The following is a 14,282-nucleotide window of genomic DNA, read 5'->3' as shown; positions in this document are numbered from 1 at the left end:
TCTCTTCTTCAGGCTGAACAACCCCAACTGTCTCAGCCTGTCTTCATAGGAGAGGTGCTCCAGCCCTCTGGTCATTTTTGTGGCCCCGCTCTGGACCCTCTCCAACAGGTCCATGTCTTTGCTCTACTGAGAGATAATTTGGGAAATTCCCATGACTCATGTTATCTGAGAACTGGCCCAAAGGAGTTCTTCAGTAGTCCTTGACAAGTATCACTTAAATGCATCTTGGAATCATAGTGGTGTCAATGGAGGAGACATCTGGATGTCTGTAGTACAGACTCCTGCTCAGAGCAGGGCAGTCCCCAGCACTAGAACCATGGCTTTGTCTAGCTGAGTCTTGAGAACCTCCAAGGTTGGAGATCCTGTACCTGTCTAGTGATCTGTCCCAGGACTACCACGTCCACCTGGGGAAGGAGGTTTTCTGTCTCCAACTGGAATCTCCCAAGCTGCAAACTTCCCTTTCTTTTTCCATTGCAATTTTCTGTCTGCCACTATTGAGAAGAATTTATCTCCATCATCTTTGCAGTTCCCTTTCAATTAGTCATGGTCTGCTATTAGATCACCCTTAGTCTCCTCTTTGCTCAGATAAACCATCACAGCTCCCTCAGCCTCTCCTCTAAGCTGCTCACCATCTCGACAGCCTTTTGCTGGCCGCTCTCTAGTTTCCTCACATACCTCTGGAACTGGGGATGCAGTCTGGGGTGACCCTCCCAGTGCTGAGTAGGGTGAGACAGCACCTTCCTTCTATCAGCTGGGCACACTTAGTATTCTCCAGCATGCAGTTTGCCTTATCCACAGGGAGAGAGCACTGCTGGCCTGGTGTCCACTCAACCCTCCAGCTCCTTCCAGCCTGGGCCAATACAAGGCATTATTCTACCCCACATGCAGCATCTGCAGTTATTGAACTTCTTCTAGTTCCTGTTGGCCCAGTTCTCAAGTTTATCAAAGACCTTCTGTACTGAAACTCTGCTGTTCCTCATGGCAGCCAATCCCCCTTATTTATCACAACAAAGGTGTCTCTGATAAACACCAAGGTCATTTACCTGGTGCTCTCCAGATCACAGACAGTAAACTTCTACCCTAGCAGGGGTCTGAAGTTGATTAGCACTCTTTTACTTTTGGAACTATAAAAGCAAGAGAAGCTTTTGAAATAGTTTGACCAAGAGAGCCTCACTCTGAGTGTGTAGTTGCACTGTGGCAGTATATAAACTCCACTGCAATAAACTGAAACAGAGTTTAATAATATGTTCAGCCTGTAAGACAAATAGCATTGTTCATATCTGTTAAAAGCATTATGCAACTAACCACAAAATTAACCCTAAAACTTGCTCCTTTATTGTAGCTCAGTGCTTGGAATATCTCAGCTCTAACCTGCTTTTCTTCTCTACGCAGCGAGTGTTCCTCTGGGACCTGGATGAGACCATCATAATCTTCCATTCACTTCTCACGGGGTCTTATGCTCAAAAATATGGCAAGGTACTGTTGTCTTTTCTGTGGAAGAAAAACCATATCTGTCATGCAGAATTAAATGTTAATCTTTGGAAAAGGAATAGAAAATGATATTTTGTTTTAAATGTATAAGGTAATAATTTTAACTTGTTGGCAGTTTGGGGCAGGGTAAGAACACTGACTTTGGCTTTATACAGAGCTGGGATATGGGCATCGCAAACACTTCCCTTCTAACGATACCAGTCAAAGTATCAAACTGGTTTTGTCATCGTTGGGAATTATTGAGGTCATAGCACATAGTGAAAGGAGGTATTTTTTCTCCTTCAAAATATATTGAAGTTTTTTGAATGTTTCATTTGTGTTGCCTCTGAAAATGCATCAGTCCGAGCTGTGCAGTACTGAAGTGTTTTGTTACATTTTGGGTCAATGTATTACTAGAACGTGGATTTTTTTTTTTTGTCGAGTTGTTTAAAATATTAGGGAAATTGTGGTTCACACCACTGGATGCAGATGGAATTACATCAGGCTTGATACACGGTGGAAACTCTGTGCAGTGTAACTGATGAAAGATTTATCACAATTTACTCCTGCTTGTGACCGCACTGGATTTACATTTTCTCTTTTTGTTGTGCCAGGATCCGACTCTAGTGATTGGCTCAGGTCTGTCAATGGAGGAGATGATTTTCGAAGTAGCTGATACTCACTTGTTTTTCAATGACTTGGAGGTAGGTGGCAAATGTTTTTGAAAGGCAAAACTCCACGTTATCTAGTTAGAATTACACTGCACTGTTTAGTGAGGGTTGTTGTGCTTCAGAGCCACTTAATGCTGAAACATAACAGTCTGCCAGAACTGAAATGGTTCTAAACACAACCAAATCAAAGGTGTCCTCTTGTATCTGAGACAGGCGTTCTGCAGACTCCTGGGGTCATGGGCTCTCTTAGCTCTCATGGGTTTCTACTTGGACCTGCATATTTTCACTCTGGACTGGTAAGCACTTTGCTGTCGCTGGTCCTGTTTTGAAATGGATACCAGAGATGTGGTGAAAAAGGTCACCTTGAGAATGTCAGTTCTCAGGGGCTTTGACTAAGCCAAGGACAGAATATACCTTGTGCATCTCAGCCCGTGTCTCAGTAGGTTACATCAGCTGTGTAACAACTGTGAAGAACACCCTTCCGTAAACAAGCGTGCTGTACACACGGAGGTCCCACAGCACCCTCAGTTTTTCTTCCTGCAGGCTGTCTCTGCTGCTCTCCCATTCCCTTCCTGCCTCAAGGATTTCTGATCAGCTCCCGTCCTCTTTCATGCACAGTATTCTTTGCCAAATTAAATACATCTCACTGTTCCACACCACTTCTGCAGAAGTTGAATATAAATCTTTGCTTTAATCATGGCAATGCCCTGTGCTGTGCAATGATGTATTATCAGACACAGTGATGCAGGAAGGTGTGAGGTTATGCCAGAATCTGGAATTAAATGGTTGGAAATAGCCAGTTTCCTGACTCGTGTCTTCTTTGATATGAGTCCACAAATACAGACTGATGAACCTAATCTGCAGAATTTACAGGACTAGTTTAAAGCTTAGGAAGGCTGAGTATGGGCAGTGACCAACTAATTGTGGGGGCATCGCTGATGCACATAGTGGGAAAACAAGATAGTTTTGTTGATGCAAATAGAAACTTCACTGAAGTTTCCATTTGTGGCTGTGACCACTTGCAGCTGTGAACTTTGCAAAGGTGGTAATGACAGTTACCTCCCTGCCCTGGGAAAAAAAACCCAAAACAAATAAAACCAAAACACCAAATACAGTCTCTTGTGCTGGAAAGGTAGTCATTGATATGTTAACGATGTGATCAACACCACTTATTGCTGTAGATGTTGGTTAGTAACAGCAGTGGGAAATTCTTGAAATGGGGAAAATTCACTTCTTGCCCTAAGGTATTTGCAATTTATCTCTGGATTAAATCAGCTGTGCTAAGCACCAGAGTATTGGCAGTGCCACCATGCTGGGGTTTCACTCCAGGGTTCGTGCTGTGCCTCTCTGGTAACAGAATTGACTGTTGTGTTGATGAAATGGAACATCAATACTTGATCAGATAATGTGGTTTTGGGGTATTTTTGGTTTTGTTTGGTTTGTTTGTGTGAAATGGCAAAAGGGTTTCACATGACAAGTGAGCTTTGAGTCCAACCTGTTTAGTGAGTGTCGAAGCTCCTTTTTTTGCAGACAGCTCAGAATGTCCTAGGAACATGGTTCTTTCAGCCTTTTCTGGTACTTCAAAATCCCAGTCATGGCAAGGACCTGTAGGTGCTGAGAAGTAGAACCTAGTACTGGAAGACAAAGCTAATGGAAGCTGTGTATAGGTTTGTGGAGGCAGTATGGCACGGCTTGTTGCTGTTGGGAAATGTGAGGGGATTGTTTTATATCACACTTTCTTTATTCTTCAAATTTCAGTATGTTTCTGGATTACAACAGTGTGACATTATTTTTTTTTTTTTTCGTAAACAGGAGTGTGACCAGGTACACATAGAAGATGTGGCATCTGATGACAATGGCCAAGATTTAAGGTGGTGTACTGATGAATTCATGAAATGTATAGCTGATGTGATCTGTTTTTTTGTGGGGACTTCAAACCCAAATGGGGTTAAGGGATGGAGGTCAGCATTGTGCAGGAGATGGAACTTGGCAAACAGTGATTGTTTGCTGGGTGGTATTTCTTTGAAGACCTACAAAACATAAAGACATTTGTAATTAAAATGTGAATTATATCGTCCACTGTTGAATGATGCCTGTGTGCTCAATGACATGTCATGAATGGAGAACCAGCACTCCAAACTTCACGATCTTGACCTTTGAAAGTCTCCCTGTGGTTTGCATCCCTCTGTGAGCTGATTGTGTACACTATCAGGTGGGGTGAGCGTTAAGTTTTCTGCTGCATTACTGAGCTGAACTGGCTCAAGGAAAGGCCTGAGAAGTGCCTGTCTGTCAGGGAGAAGGAAATACAGGGAAAGTGGTGAAGCAGGACCTGCTTCCTGCAGTCATGAGCCGGTAAAGCAGCTCATCTGCTTGTGGAAGCTGCAGCTGTGACATAAAGACGCAGATGTTACGTTTGGAAAATAGTACGCTGGGGTTTATCACTGCAGGATGAGCAAGGGGTTAGTGGGAAGGATGCTCTGTATCACAGAGGAGGGAGCAAAGAGCAAAGGAAGGTTTTGTAGTGGAGGGTATGAAAGAAGAGCTGAAACAGTACATTTCAGTACAGCAGTTCAGAACCGGCAGCAAATGTAGCTGGATATCGGTACATTGCCCATAGAAGTCGGTCTCTGCTGTTGGGGTGCAGTGGTGGTCGTGCAGAGTTCCTCTCCGAGGTGCTTTTCTAGCTGCAGTCTGCAGCCCTGGCAGAAAAGCTGTGGCGATTCTGCTGCCATGGCACACGTAACAGATCTGCTTCTCTGAAATAGCAACTACAATTTCTCCACGGATGGCTTCAGTGGCTCGGGCAGTAACGCAAATCACAGCTCATCAGTTGGTGTCCAGGGTGGAGTGGACTGGATGAGAAAACTGGCCTTCCGCTACCGCAGGGTACGAGAGATCTACGACAAATACAAAACGAATGTTGGAGGTGAGTGTTCACCTGCACCAAGGTCTGAGCACTGAACAGAGTTTGTGGTACCAGACTGCATCCTTCCTCAGAGCTTTTGCTTTCCTAAATCTTTGGACGTGAAAAGTAACCATTCTGCTAGTGCTAAATGGGATCAAATCTCCATGGCAGCTAAGAGGGTACGTCTTCCAAAACTGAGTGGTGTGCCAGTGTGGTCTATGAGTTATCATGTAGGTAGGGGTGGTCAGTCAATCCTGTATCTAAGAGAAAAGTTTGGTGCAGTGTCTCTTCGCTAATGTTTTATGAAAAGCTGCTTGTCACTCTGCTTAGAACAGACTTAAATGACTTATGTATCACTCTGGTTAGGAGGCCGTGTCTTATCTGTCCTTTAGCATGCCATTGTCAAGAAATAAACCCTTTTGGCTGTTGTGCTCATAGTCTGACATGACACCTCTATCATCTGTTCACAAAGTCACTTAAAATCTTCTAGTTTTGCTTCCCTTCTAATGCCAAAGTAGTAATAATGATGCAAACCATAGATAGCAAATGTGGATAAAGTTTCTGTTCAGTCTGAATCTTGGCATTGAAATCCCTGGGAAAGGTGTGCTGCTGGAGCAGCTCAGCTAGCAGGGTGACTCGGCCTGGTTATGGGTTTGGGTACCCTTTGCCTACGCAAAAACAACTTGATAGGACATTTTCTTGGACACATTTTCTAAAAGCCAGGTGTTCAAAACTATAACTTTCAGCCTTAAAAATCTATCAGTGTAAGTCTGCATTTCAATAGGCTGAAATTACCTTATTTCTGGTAGGGATCAGACCATTATCAGATCATGTCAACGTGAGCCAGCAACGTGCACTTACAGCCCAGAAAGCCAACCGTGTCCTGGGCTGCATCCCCAGCAGCGTGGCCAGCAGGGCGAGGGAGGGGATTCTGCCCCTCTGCTCCGCTCTCGTGAGACCCCCCCTGCAGTGCTGCGTCCAGCTCTGGGGCCCCAACAGAAGAAGGACACAGAGCTGTTGGAGCGAGTCCAGAGGAGGCCATGAAGATGCTCAGAGGGCTGGAGCCCCTCTGCTCTGGAGACAGGCTGAGAGAGCTGGGGCTGTTCAGCCTGGAGAAGAGAAGGCTCTGGGGAGACCTTCTAGCACCTTCCAGCACCTGAAGGGGCTACAGGAAAGCTGGAGAGGGGCTTTTTACAAGGGCGTGGAGTGATAGGACGAGGGGAAATGGTTTTAAACTGAAAGAGGGGAGATTTAGATGAGATATTAGGAAGAAATTCTTTGCTGTGAAGGTGGGGAGACCCTTGCCCACGTTGCCCAGAGAAGCTGTGGCTGCCCCCTCCCTGGCAGTATTCAAGGCCAGGTTGGATGGGGCTTGGAGCAACCTGGTCTAGTGGAAGGTGTCCCTGCCCATGGCAGGGGGTTGGAACTAGATGATCTTTAAGGTCCCTTCCAACCCAAACCAGTCTGTGATTCTGTGATTTTGCACATGGGAGACCTGGATGCAAAGTTTTTCAGGACCTGTCTAAGGCCATATGATAAAGCAACTGGCAGTTCAGCCCGCGGTGGGTCCCTCCGTGGCCTCGCTGTCAGAGGTGTGGTGTACTTCAGGGCTGGAGTGAGGTGGGGAGGTTGTATGTCATGGCTGGAAATTGGGTGGAGAGAGGTTTGGACTCAGGATGCTCCTTTCTTGTTGTATTTAATGATGGGAGCAGGTTTCAGTGTATGGGCTCCATTTCTGGCTGTTTTTAATTCAAAACTGGATGCTTTGAGAAAATGATTTCTAAAATACATAAAAGGTATGGGGATTTAAAAGAAGGGATAAAAAAAGATACCAAAAAGCATTAAAGTGGGAAGGATCCTTGTGCCTGTGAGGAGTAGGAAGTCAGACAGGGCGACTGCAGAAGTTCCCTCTCCTGCTGTCTGTGGCCTTGGACAACACCTGCTGTTGTGAGCACTTTGTACAAGAGAAACTCATTTTGTTACATGTATCCTGAGAAATTATTTGAAATAATCAGGGAAATTTATCTGCCCAACTCCCTGCAGAATCAAGATGGGTGTCTGGACTCATCCATGTCACTGGAAGCTGGTGTCTCCCATTGCCTTGAGCAGTCTCAGCTTTCAGATGCCTTCAGTACCGCATTATTTATTGCTGAAGAGGCAGCTGTTAAATCGAGTGATGGATCTCTCTGTGTTAGACTTGCCAGCTCAGCTGGGACGACGTGTGTTGCTTGTCTTCCAGGTCTCCTTAGCCCGCAGAAGAGGGAAGCGCTGCAGCGACTAAGGACCGATATAGAAGTGCTAACGGATTCCTGGCTGGAAACTGCATTAAAGTCCCTGCTACTCATACAGTCCAGGTATGGAAACTGGAACTGTGTACGTTGCTTTCTCAGCCCTTTCTCTCACTTAGATTTGCGTGCAGTGCTGTGTTGCAGCAGTGTCTGTGTGAAATACTGCTGCTGCTTGTCACAGGTACTGGGAAGCAGAGTGAGTGAGTGAGTGCAGGAACTCCACTGCCGAGCGCCTTTGGGGATTTTTCTGCTGCAAAATCTGTTAAGAACATCCCCTTAATAGGAGTGTGCTCACAAAATTGCTTTTCTGCCAGAGAATTTCTGTTTAAAATGAAAAACAAACCAGCTAAAACCACGCATCAAAATCTTGGCCTAAAAAACCTCTTGAAAGCAGGACAACAAAGTGTGTGGCACTTCAGAAAGCCGAACAAGCTGCCCAGAGCAGCCCTCGGCACCCCTGGCCGTAAATGTGCTTTTACAAGTGTTTTTCTTCTTTTAGAAAAAACTGTGTGAACATCCTGATCACAACCACCCAACTGGTGCCAGCTCTTGCCAAAGTTCTCCTGTATGGATTGGGCGAAGTGTTTCCTATTGAAAATATTTATAGTGCTACAAAAATAGGTAAGGGGTTGTGCTGAGTACCTGGCACTGAGGCGTCTGCTGGGGGTTAGCTGGCATCTGCACACAGGGAATACAATTTCTGCAGCTGAGCAGCCCCCGTGGCTGCTGTGGTTCAGCTTCTGGCCTCATGAGCTGAACTGGGTGTTAACCCCTTCCCAGTAAGACAGGAATGTGTTTCTGTACTGGGCAGAAGGGACCTGTTCAGGCTTCTGTTACTCTGCCTAAGGCTCATGATAGTGGGATTGTCTTTTGGCAGGTAAAGAGAGCTGTTTTGAGAGGATCGTGTCACGGTTTGGAAAGAAAGTCACCTACGTGGTAATTGGAGATGGGCGTGACGAAGAGGTTGCAGCAAAGCAGGTGGGTTTCTGACTCTGCAGAGGTGGGATGTGAGTGGATGCAAAGGGAAGTTCCATCTGAAAATGAGGAAAAACTTCTTTACTGTGAGGGTGCCAGAGCCCTGGCACAGGCTGCCCAGGGAGGGTGGGGAGTCTCCTTCTCTGGAGATATTCAAACCTGCCTGGACACGACCCTGTGCAACGTGCTCTGGATGAACCTGCTATGGCAAGAGTTGGGCTAGGTGATCTCCAGAGGTCCCTTCCGACCCCAGCCAGTCTGTGATTCTGTGAAGTCTTTTTCTGCAGGAACTCTTTTTCCAGGGCTGAACTCTTCAGGCCAGGGGCAGCCAGGAGGAAACTTTGCCTTTGATGCAAGAGACCTTTCACTGCATTAAGATGGGGAGTTTTCTGGCTATTCAGGTTTTAAAGTTTCTGTTTTACTCGTGTTTAGGATTGCGTGTAACATTGTCCCTGTAAAACAGTATCTTGGTGTAGCATGTCTTGGTCATAGCACGCAGCTATCACTCAGGATAATGCAATTTCTCAGGAGCACGGAGGGAGCCAGGACTCGGTTGCCAGCAGTCAGATCTATACACAGCATCTACCGTTAGTCTGAACTACAAACAAGGAGTAAAGAGTTTGATTGATTTGGACAGGCCTGGATACGTCATTCAGTCATGCTAAAAAAGGCAGTGAAGTGCACAGATTACTGCCAGGACATCGCCTCTGCAGGCTTCACGCTGTGTGCCACATGCCAGAGCTGTCATCTACGCGTGTTCCCTGGGAAGGCTTTTCTGGGGGAAGCAGGAGCTCACAGCCGAGCGCTGAGGTTTCCATCGTGAGCGTGCAAAGCAGCTGATGATAGTCAGTGCTGGTGACCGTCATAAGCAGATGTGCAGATAAGATACCGGTGTGCTGATCATGGTGTGCTCAGACAGCGCTGTCACAAATCGGAGAATCACAGAATCACAGACTGGTTTGGGTTGGAAGGGACCTTAAAGACCATCTAGTTCCAACCCCCCTGCCACGGGCAGGGACAACTTCCACCAGACCAGGTTGCTCCAAGCCCCATCCAACCTGGCCTTCAACACTGCCAGGGAGGGGGCAGCCACAGCTTCTCTGGGCAACCTGGGCCAGGGTCTCACCACCCTCACAGCAAAGAATTTCTTCCTAATATCTAATTTAATCTCCCCTCTTTCAGTTTAAAACCGTTCCCCCTCGTCCTATCACTCCATGCCCTTCTAAAAGGTCCCTCTCCAGCTTTCCTGTAGCCCCTTCAGGTACTGGAAGGTGCTAGAAGGTCTCCCCAGAGCCTTCTCTTCTCCAGGCTGAACAGCCCCAGCTGTATTGCAAAACCCCGCAGGTGTACCTTGACTGCTTCCACCTAGGTGTAAAATCACTCTGATAAAGTTGACTCTGTCCGCTCTCTCTTACAGCACAACATGCCTTTCTGGAGGATCACAAATCATGCAGACCTCGTGTCCCTTCACCAAGCCCTCGAGTTAGACTTCCTGTAAGCAGCTGGAGCAAAGGCGTGACTGCAGCTCCTTGCAAGCCCTCTCCACCGCTGGGGAAGCAGAAATCTCATACATTTGGGGACTCACTTTTCAGCTTGATGAAGAAAACATACCTAATGCAAACTGTACAGTAGAACATGACAGCAGGTCATTTCCTCAGGAGCACAGGCCCTGCCAAGTACAAAGGTGTCCTATAAAGAAGCACTAGACTCAGCACAGCTAGAGCTTGCCTGAAGAAGAGACTTACAGAAGCCAGCTGAATTCCTCTAGCAGGTAGTCTCCAGAGGGAGGGGGTGATACAACAGCAGAACTATTTGTAAGAGCCTTCTCCTTTCTATTCAGCTTAGTTGTAGAACGCAAGTAAACACAAAACCTTATTTTTATAGAAAAGTACTGATGGCAGAGCTGCACCTCCCTTGTTTCGCAAAGCCGAAGAGAGCTATGGTTTTTTTTTTCCATAGGAAATATTAATGAAAATGTCAGAAATACCTCTATTGCTGTGAAATGTGTCCTCTCTCCTTCCCTGGGTGTTCAAAGCAGTTAATTTATTACAATGTCCTTATGTTATTTCCTCAATGTGGAATTACTGGAAAACAGATAAGGGAATGTTTCTGGGATACGTGGTTCCTTGTGGAGGAAAGTGTCGGTGTTCCGAGTCGATGCCGGTGGCTTCTAGTCAATGTGGGCACAAGCCCTGTTAACGAGCAGGAGATCATTGGGTTCCAGCTACCCATGACCCAGACCGTAGATCCCACAGATTTTCCCTGTAAAGGAAAACAAAACTGCTGATCAAGATTAGATAGAGCACAATGCTATTGCAGACTGCTCAGATGTGCACAGAGTCCTCGTCTGGACTAGGAATTATTGGAGAGAACTAAATCCTCATGAATGTTACAAAGAAGGGTAATCAGCCTTCACCCCTGCTTGCCTGACTCCGTTTGTGAGAGTAAGTTCCTTTTAATAGAATCAGATTCAATTTTCTTGTATTCTCCTTTGCATTAGCCTAACGACATAGAAACAAAACCCTCGTTAAGAGGGACTTAATTTTTGAAGACACTGTGACTTGGCAGCCTGGAGCACGCTGGCCTTGGGGGTGATGGTTATGCTGACTTTTCTGCCACCATCTCAGAAAAAAAAAAGGCTGGAGTCAGTGACCTGGTACCACCAGGCAGAAACAGCCAGCTGGAGACTGGGGGCTGGCACAGGGCGCTGGTTTTGTGCCACTTCAGGCTGTGTTCAGCGGTACCTGCCTCCTCCCTGTACCCCAGTGGCAGCAAATCAGCAGGTGCCTGGGGTTTCTGCAGAGAGGACGATGTCTGCTGCACCCCACCGCACACCTCTGCTGCTCCTGCTCAGCCAGACACCGCAGCTGCACCCAAACCCCTCCAGATCTCTGGTCTCCAGCCCAGCATCATCTGTCTGGGACCCACGGGGAACTGGTCTGAAAGCATGTCAGGGAGGACGCTGACCCACTCAGGCTGTGCCCACAGAAGCAGGTGATGTGTTTGCTGCTTTCCTTTCATGGCGTTACTGAGGGATCGTTTCCATCAGTGCTGGGGGAGTTGCTGGGTCAGCTCAGCACATGCTCTGCTGTCCCCTGAGAGCGTCTGTTCCTGGGCCAGCTCTGGTCACCACCAGGGAGGAGGTGCCTAGAGGAAGGGGTTTGGATCCCCAGAGCTAAGGGACTGGACACACAGGTCTCTGTTTCACATGTTCCTAGCTCCAGTTTTGCTTTTTTTTTTTTTTTTAAATTAAAATCAAAGGAGATTCTCTTTCTCCAAGGTGGTCACAGGAGTTGGGAGTGGTCCACTTTCCATCCAGCTCCTTGCTAGGTGTTGGCCTTGTGCTCTGATCTCAGGCAGATGCTCTGAGTCTGCCTGTTGCCCCAGGAACTCTCTGCTTTAGGAGAACGCTGTCTGTGCAGAAGCTGCTGCCTGCGAGCAACGTGACCTCTCGTCCCGTTAGAAAAATCTGAGGAGCCCATTTCTGCTGCGGGTGTTCCGGAGCAGCTCAGTGGAGGGGATGTCTTTTTGGCTCTGCTCACAGCTGCTGGCCCAGCGGAGCCCCTGGAACAAGCTGGGGACAGGCTGTGTAGTGCTCGGCAACGGGGTTTGAAGAGAAGCAGGAGCCCACGGGGATGTTCTCCCAGCCGCAGTGTACACAAGGCAGAGCTCAGGTGTGTTATCGGCTGTTCCCACGCTGCTGGGGCAGCCCGTGTAGGTGTGCGCTGGTGTTTCACAGTAGTGTGGGCCCCGTGCAGAGCAGGGAGAGATGTCACAGGGCTACAGCTCCGTTACTGGCGGGTCCATAAAGAGTCCAGTTCATCCGGGTCCCCGTGAAGTGTCGTTACTGCATCAGCCAGAGCGGACCCGGTAGGAAGCGAGCCGTGCTGAGACGCAGCCCTGTTGCTCCCAGGGTCTGAAGTGTGACCAGATCAAGACTTAACTTGCGGTCACACAAGAGTCTGTGCTGGATCCTGAACATCTCCCTGCGGGTCCCCAGCCCATCCAAAGGTCTCCTGTCAGCAGGCTTGGGAGATGTCCCAGCCTGTGAAACAGCCTGTTCGGAGCACGGCTCATACTCCGACCGGCTGAACTTTGGGATTAAAACCTGTGCCTTAACTCCCACCCTCCGGCATGGCCACGCAGCCCCTTTGCTTCCCTGTCGTCCAAAGCAGCTCGCAGGAGAGCCGTGCTGGCCTGCGCCGGGAGCTGGGATGGGTTTAGCCCAGGCACTCGCAGCGAGTGCCGGCCCCCAGGTCCCGAGCAGCCCGGCAGCTGGCTGGCTTCGCTTTGTGTTTGTTTACTTCAAAATGTTTTAAGGAAATTTTCAGATGTCGGCAAAATTTTAGCTGAGTGTGGAACTCTTGCAGCCAGTGACATTTCATACTGATATTTATACGATGTCTCCTTGAATGTATGTAAAGTACTTTTATAACAGGAGGTTGATGGTACATTTCTCTGTTTATGTTTAATAAAGGTTGCCCTGGCTATTTTATTTTTTCCTCTGCTGCCTGAATTTAAGACTTTCCCTGTCTCTCGCGGGGCAGGAACAGCATCTCTATCCAAGCATTGAATTGCTTCTGTCTCTGTGCTCTCCCATTACCCCTGACCTGGCTGTAACCGAATTGGTGACAAACCTAAAAGCCTCAGTGACAGCCACCTTGCTGGCCCGGGGCACCTGGGTGCTGCCGGCCTCCCCTCCAGCGTCCCTGCAGCCACGGAGGCATTAAAAACCCACCTGATCCACTAATATTTGCTGCCTCCAGGAGCCTGGGGGGGGATGTCCGTGCTGGCACTCACGGAGAGCAGCAGGACCCCAGAGCCCCCAGCAGCCCTCGCTGCGGTACCGACCCCTTGGCAGCGGGACAGGGGGGAGCCCTGGGTGTTGCCGGCTGTGGAGCCTTTGCCCGTTCGTGGTCTGTGTAATGGGAACTGTCCTATGAACTGGAAAAAAACAAAAATAAAGTCTTTATTTTCTATAGTTCCTGCTTCAGCCTGTTCTCTGACACCCACACAGTCAGTCCCTGTCCCCTGCAACGTCCTGGGCTGGGCTCGGTGGCACTGATGGTGTTCAGGGGGACGGTGCTGGCACAAGCAGCTGCAAGAGACCCCGTTCCCCTGGGGTGTCCTGTGGGAGCCAGCGGTGGAGGGCCCAGCTCCTTGGCTGTGCTGCGGTGCCCAGGGGAGACTCACGGCGCCTGGATGGTCACACACAAACCCTGTCTTGCCTTTTCCTTTTGCACAATGTGAACGAGAAGGCCACCAGCATCCTGGCTTATATCAGCACTAGTGTGGCCAGCAGGACTAGGGCAGGGATCGTCCCCCCGTACTCGGCACTGGTGAGGCTGCACCTTGAATACTGGGTGCAGTTTTGGGCCCCTCACTACAAGAAAGACCTTGAGGTGCTGGAGCGAGTCCAGAGAAGGGCAACGGAGCTGGTGAAGGGTCTGGAGCACAAGTGTGATGAGGAGCGGCTGAGGGACCTGGGGGTGTTTAGTGTGGAGAAAAGGAGGCTGAGGGGAGACCTTATCGCTCTCTACACCTGCCTGAAAGGAGGGGGGGTGTGTCAGTCTCTTCTCCCAGGTAACAAGTGATAGGATGAGAGGAAATGGCCTCAAGTTGCACCAGGGGAGGTTTAGATTGGAGATCAGGAACAATTTCTTCACCAAAAGGGCTGTCAAGCATTGGAACAGGCTGCCCAGGGCAGTGGTGGAGTCCCCATCCCTGCAGGGATTTACAAGCCGTGTAGATGTGGTGCTGAGGGACATGGGTTAGTGGTGGCCTTGGCAGTGCTGGGTTAATGGTTGGACTCGATGATCCTAAAGGTCCTCCTTCCCAACCAAAATGATTCTGTTCTATGATTCTAACAACCAACCCTCCTCCCACCTCTGCTGTGGTGCTGCTGTCCTTGGCACCGGGCTTATCTTGTTACAGAACAGCTGTGAAATGGGCATTGCAGATACTCCTCCAGCT

General features: G+C 48.5%; 1 protein-coding gene across 2 annotated transcripts in view; it reads left to right on the top strand.

Moving 5' to 3' along the window:
- The window catches only part of EYA3 (EYA transcriptional coactivator and phosphatase 3), a 64,280-nt gene extending 51,471 nt beyond the window's left edge, over positions 1-12,809 (top strand). For both annotated transcript variants that reach the window (XM_068417617.1, XM_068417616.1), the window contains 8 exons: positions 1,393-1,476; positions 2,085-2,174; positions 3,954-4,012; positions 4,907-5,067; positions 7,286-7,400; positions 7,834-7,955; positions 8,212-8,312; positions 9,727-12,809. In XM_068417617.1, the coding sequence (XP_068273718.1) occupies positions 1,393-1,476; positions 2,085-2,174; positions 3,954-4,012; positions 4,907-5,067; positions 7,286-7,400; positions 7,834-7,955; positions 8,212-8,312; positions 9,727-9,807 (813 nt within the window). In that variant the 3' untranslated portion in view covers positions 9,808-12,809. The remainder of the gene's footprint in view (positions 1-1,392; positions 1,477-2,084; positions 2,175-3,953; positions 4,013-4,906; positions 5,068-7,285; positions 7,401-7,833; positions 7,956-8,211; positions 8,313-9,726) is intronic.
- The last annotated feature ends 1,473 nt before the right edge of the window (positions 12,810-14,282 follow it).

This window comes from Nyctibius grandis, chromosome 24, assembly GCF_013368605.1.
Source record: "Nyctibius grandis isolate bNycGra1 chromosome 24, bNycGra1.pri, whole genome shotgun sequence".
Classification (NCBI taxonomy): Eukaryota; Metazoa; Chordata; class Aves; order Nyctibiiformes; family Nyctibiidae; genus Nyctibius; species Nyctibius grandis.
This window is presented reverse-complemented; position numbering and strand designations above follow the sequence as displayed.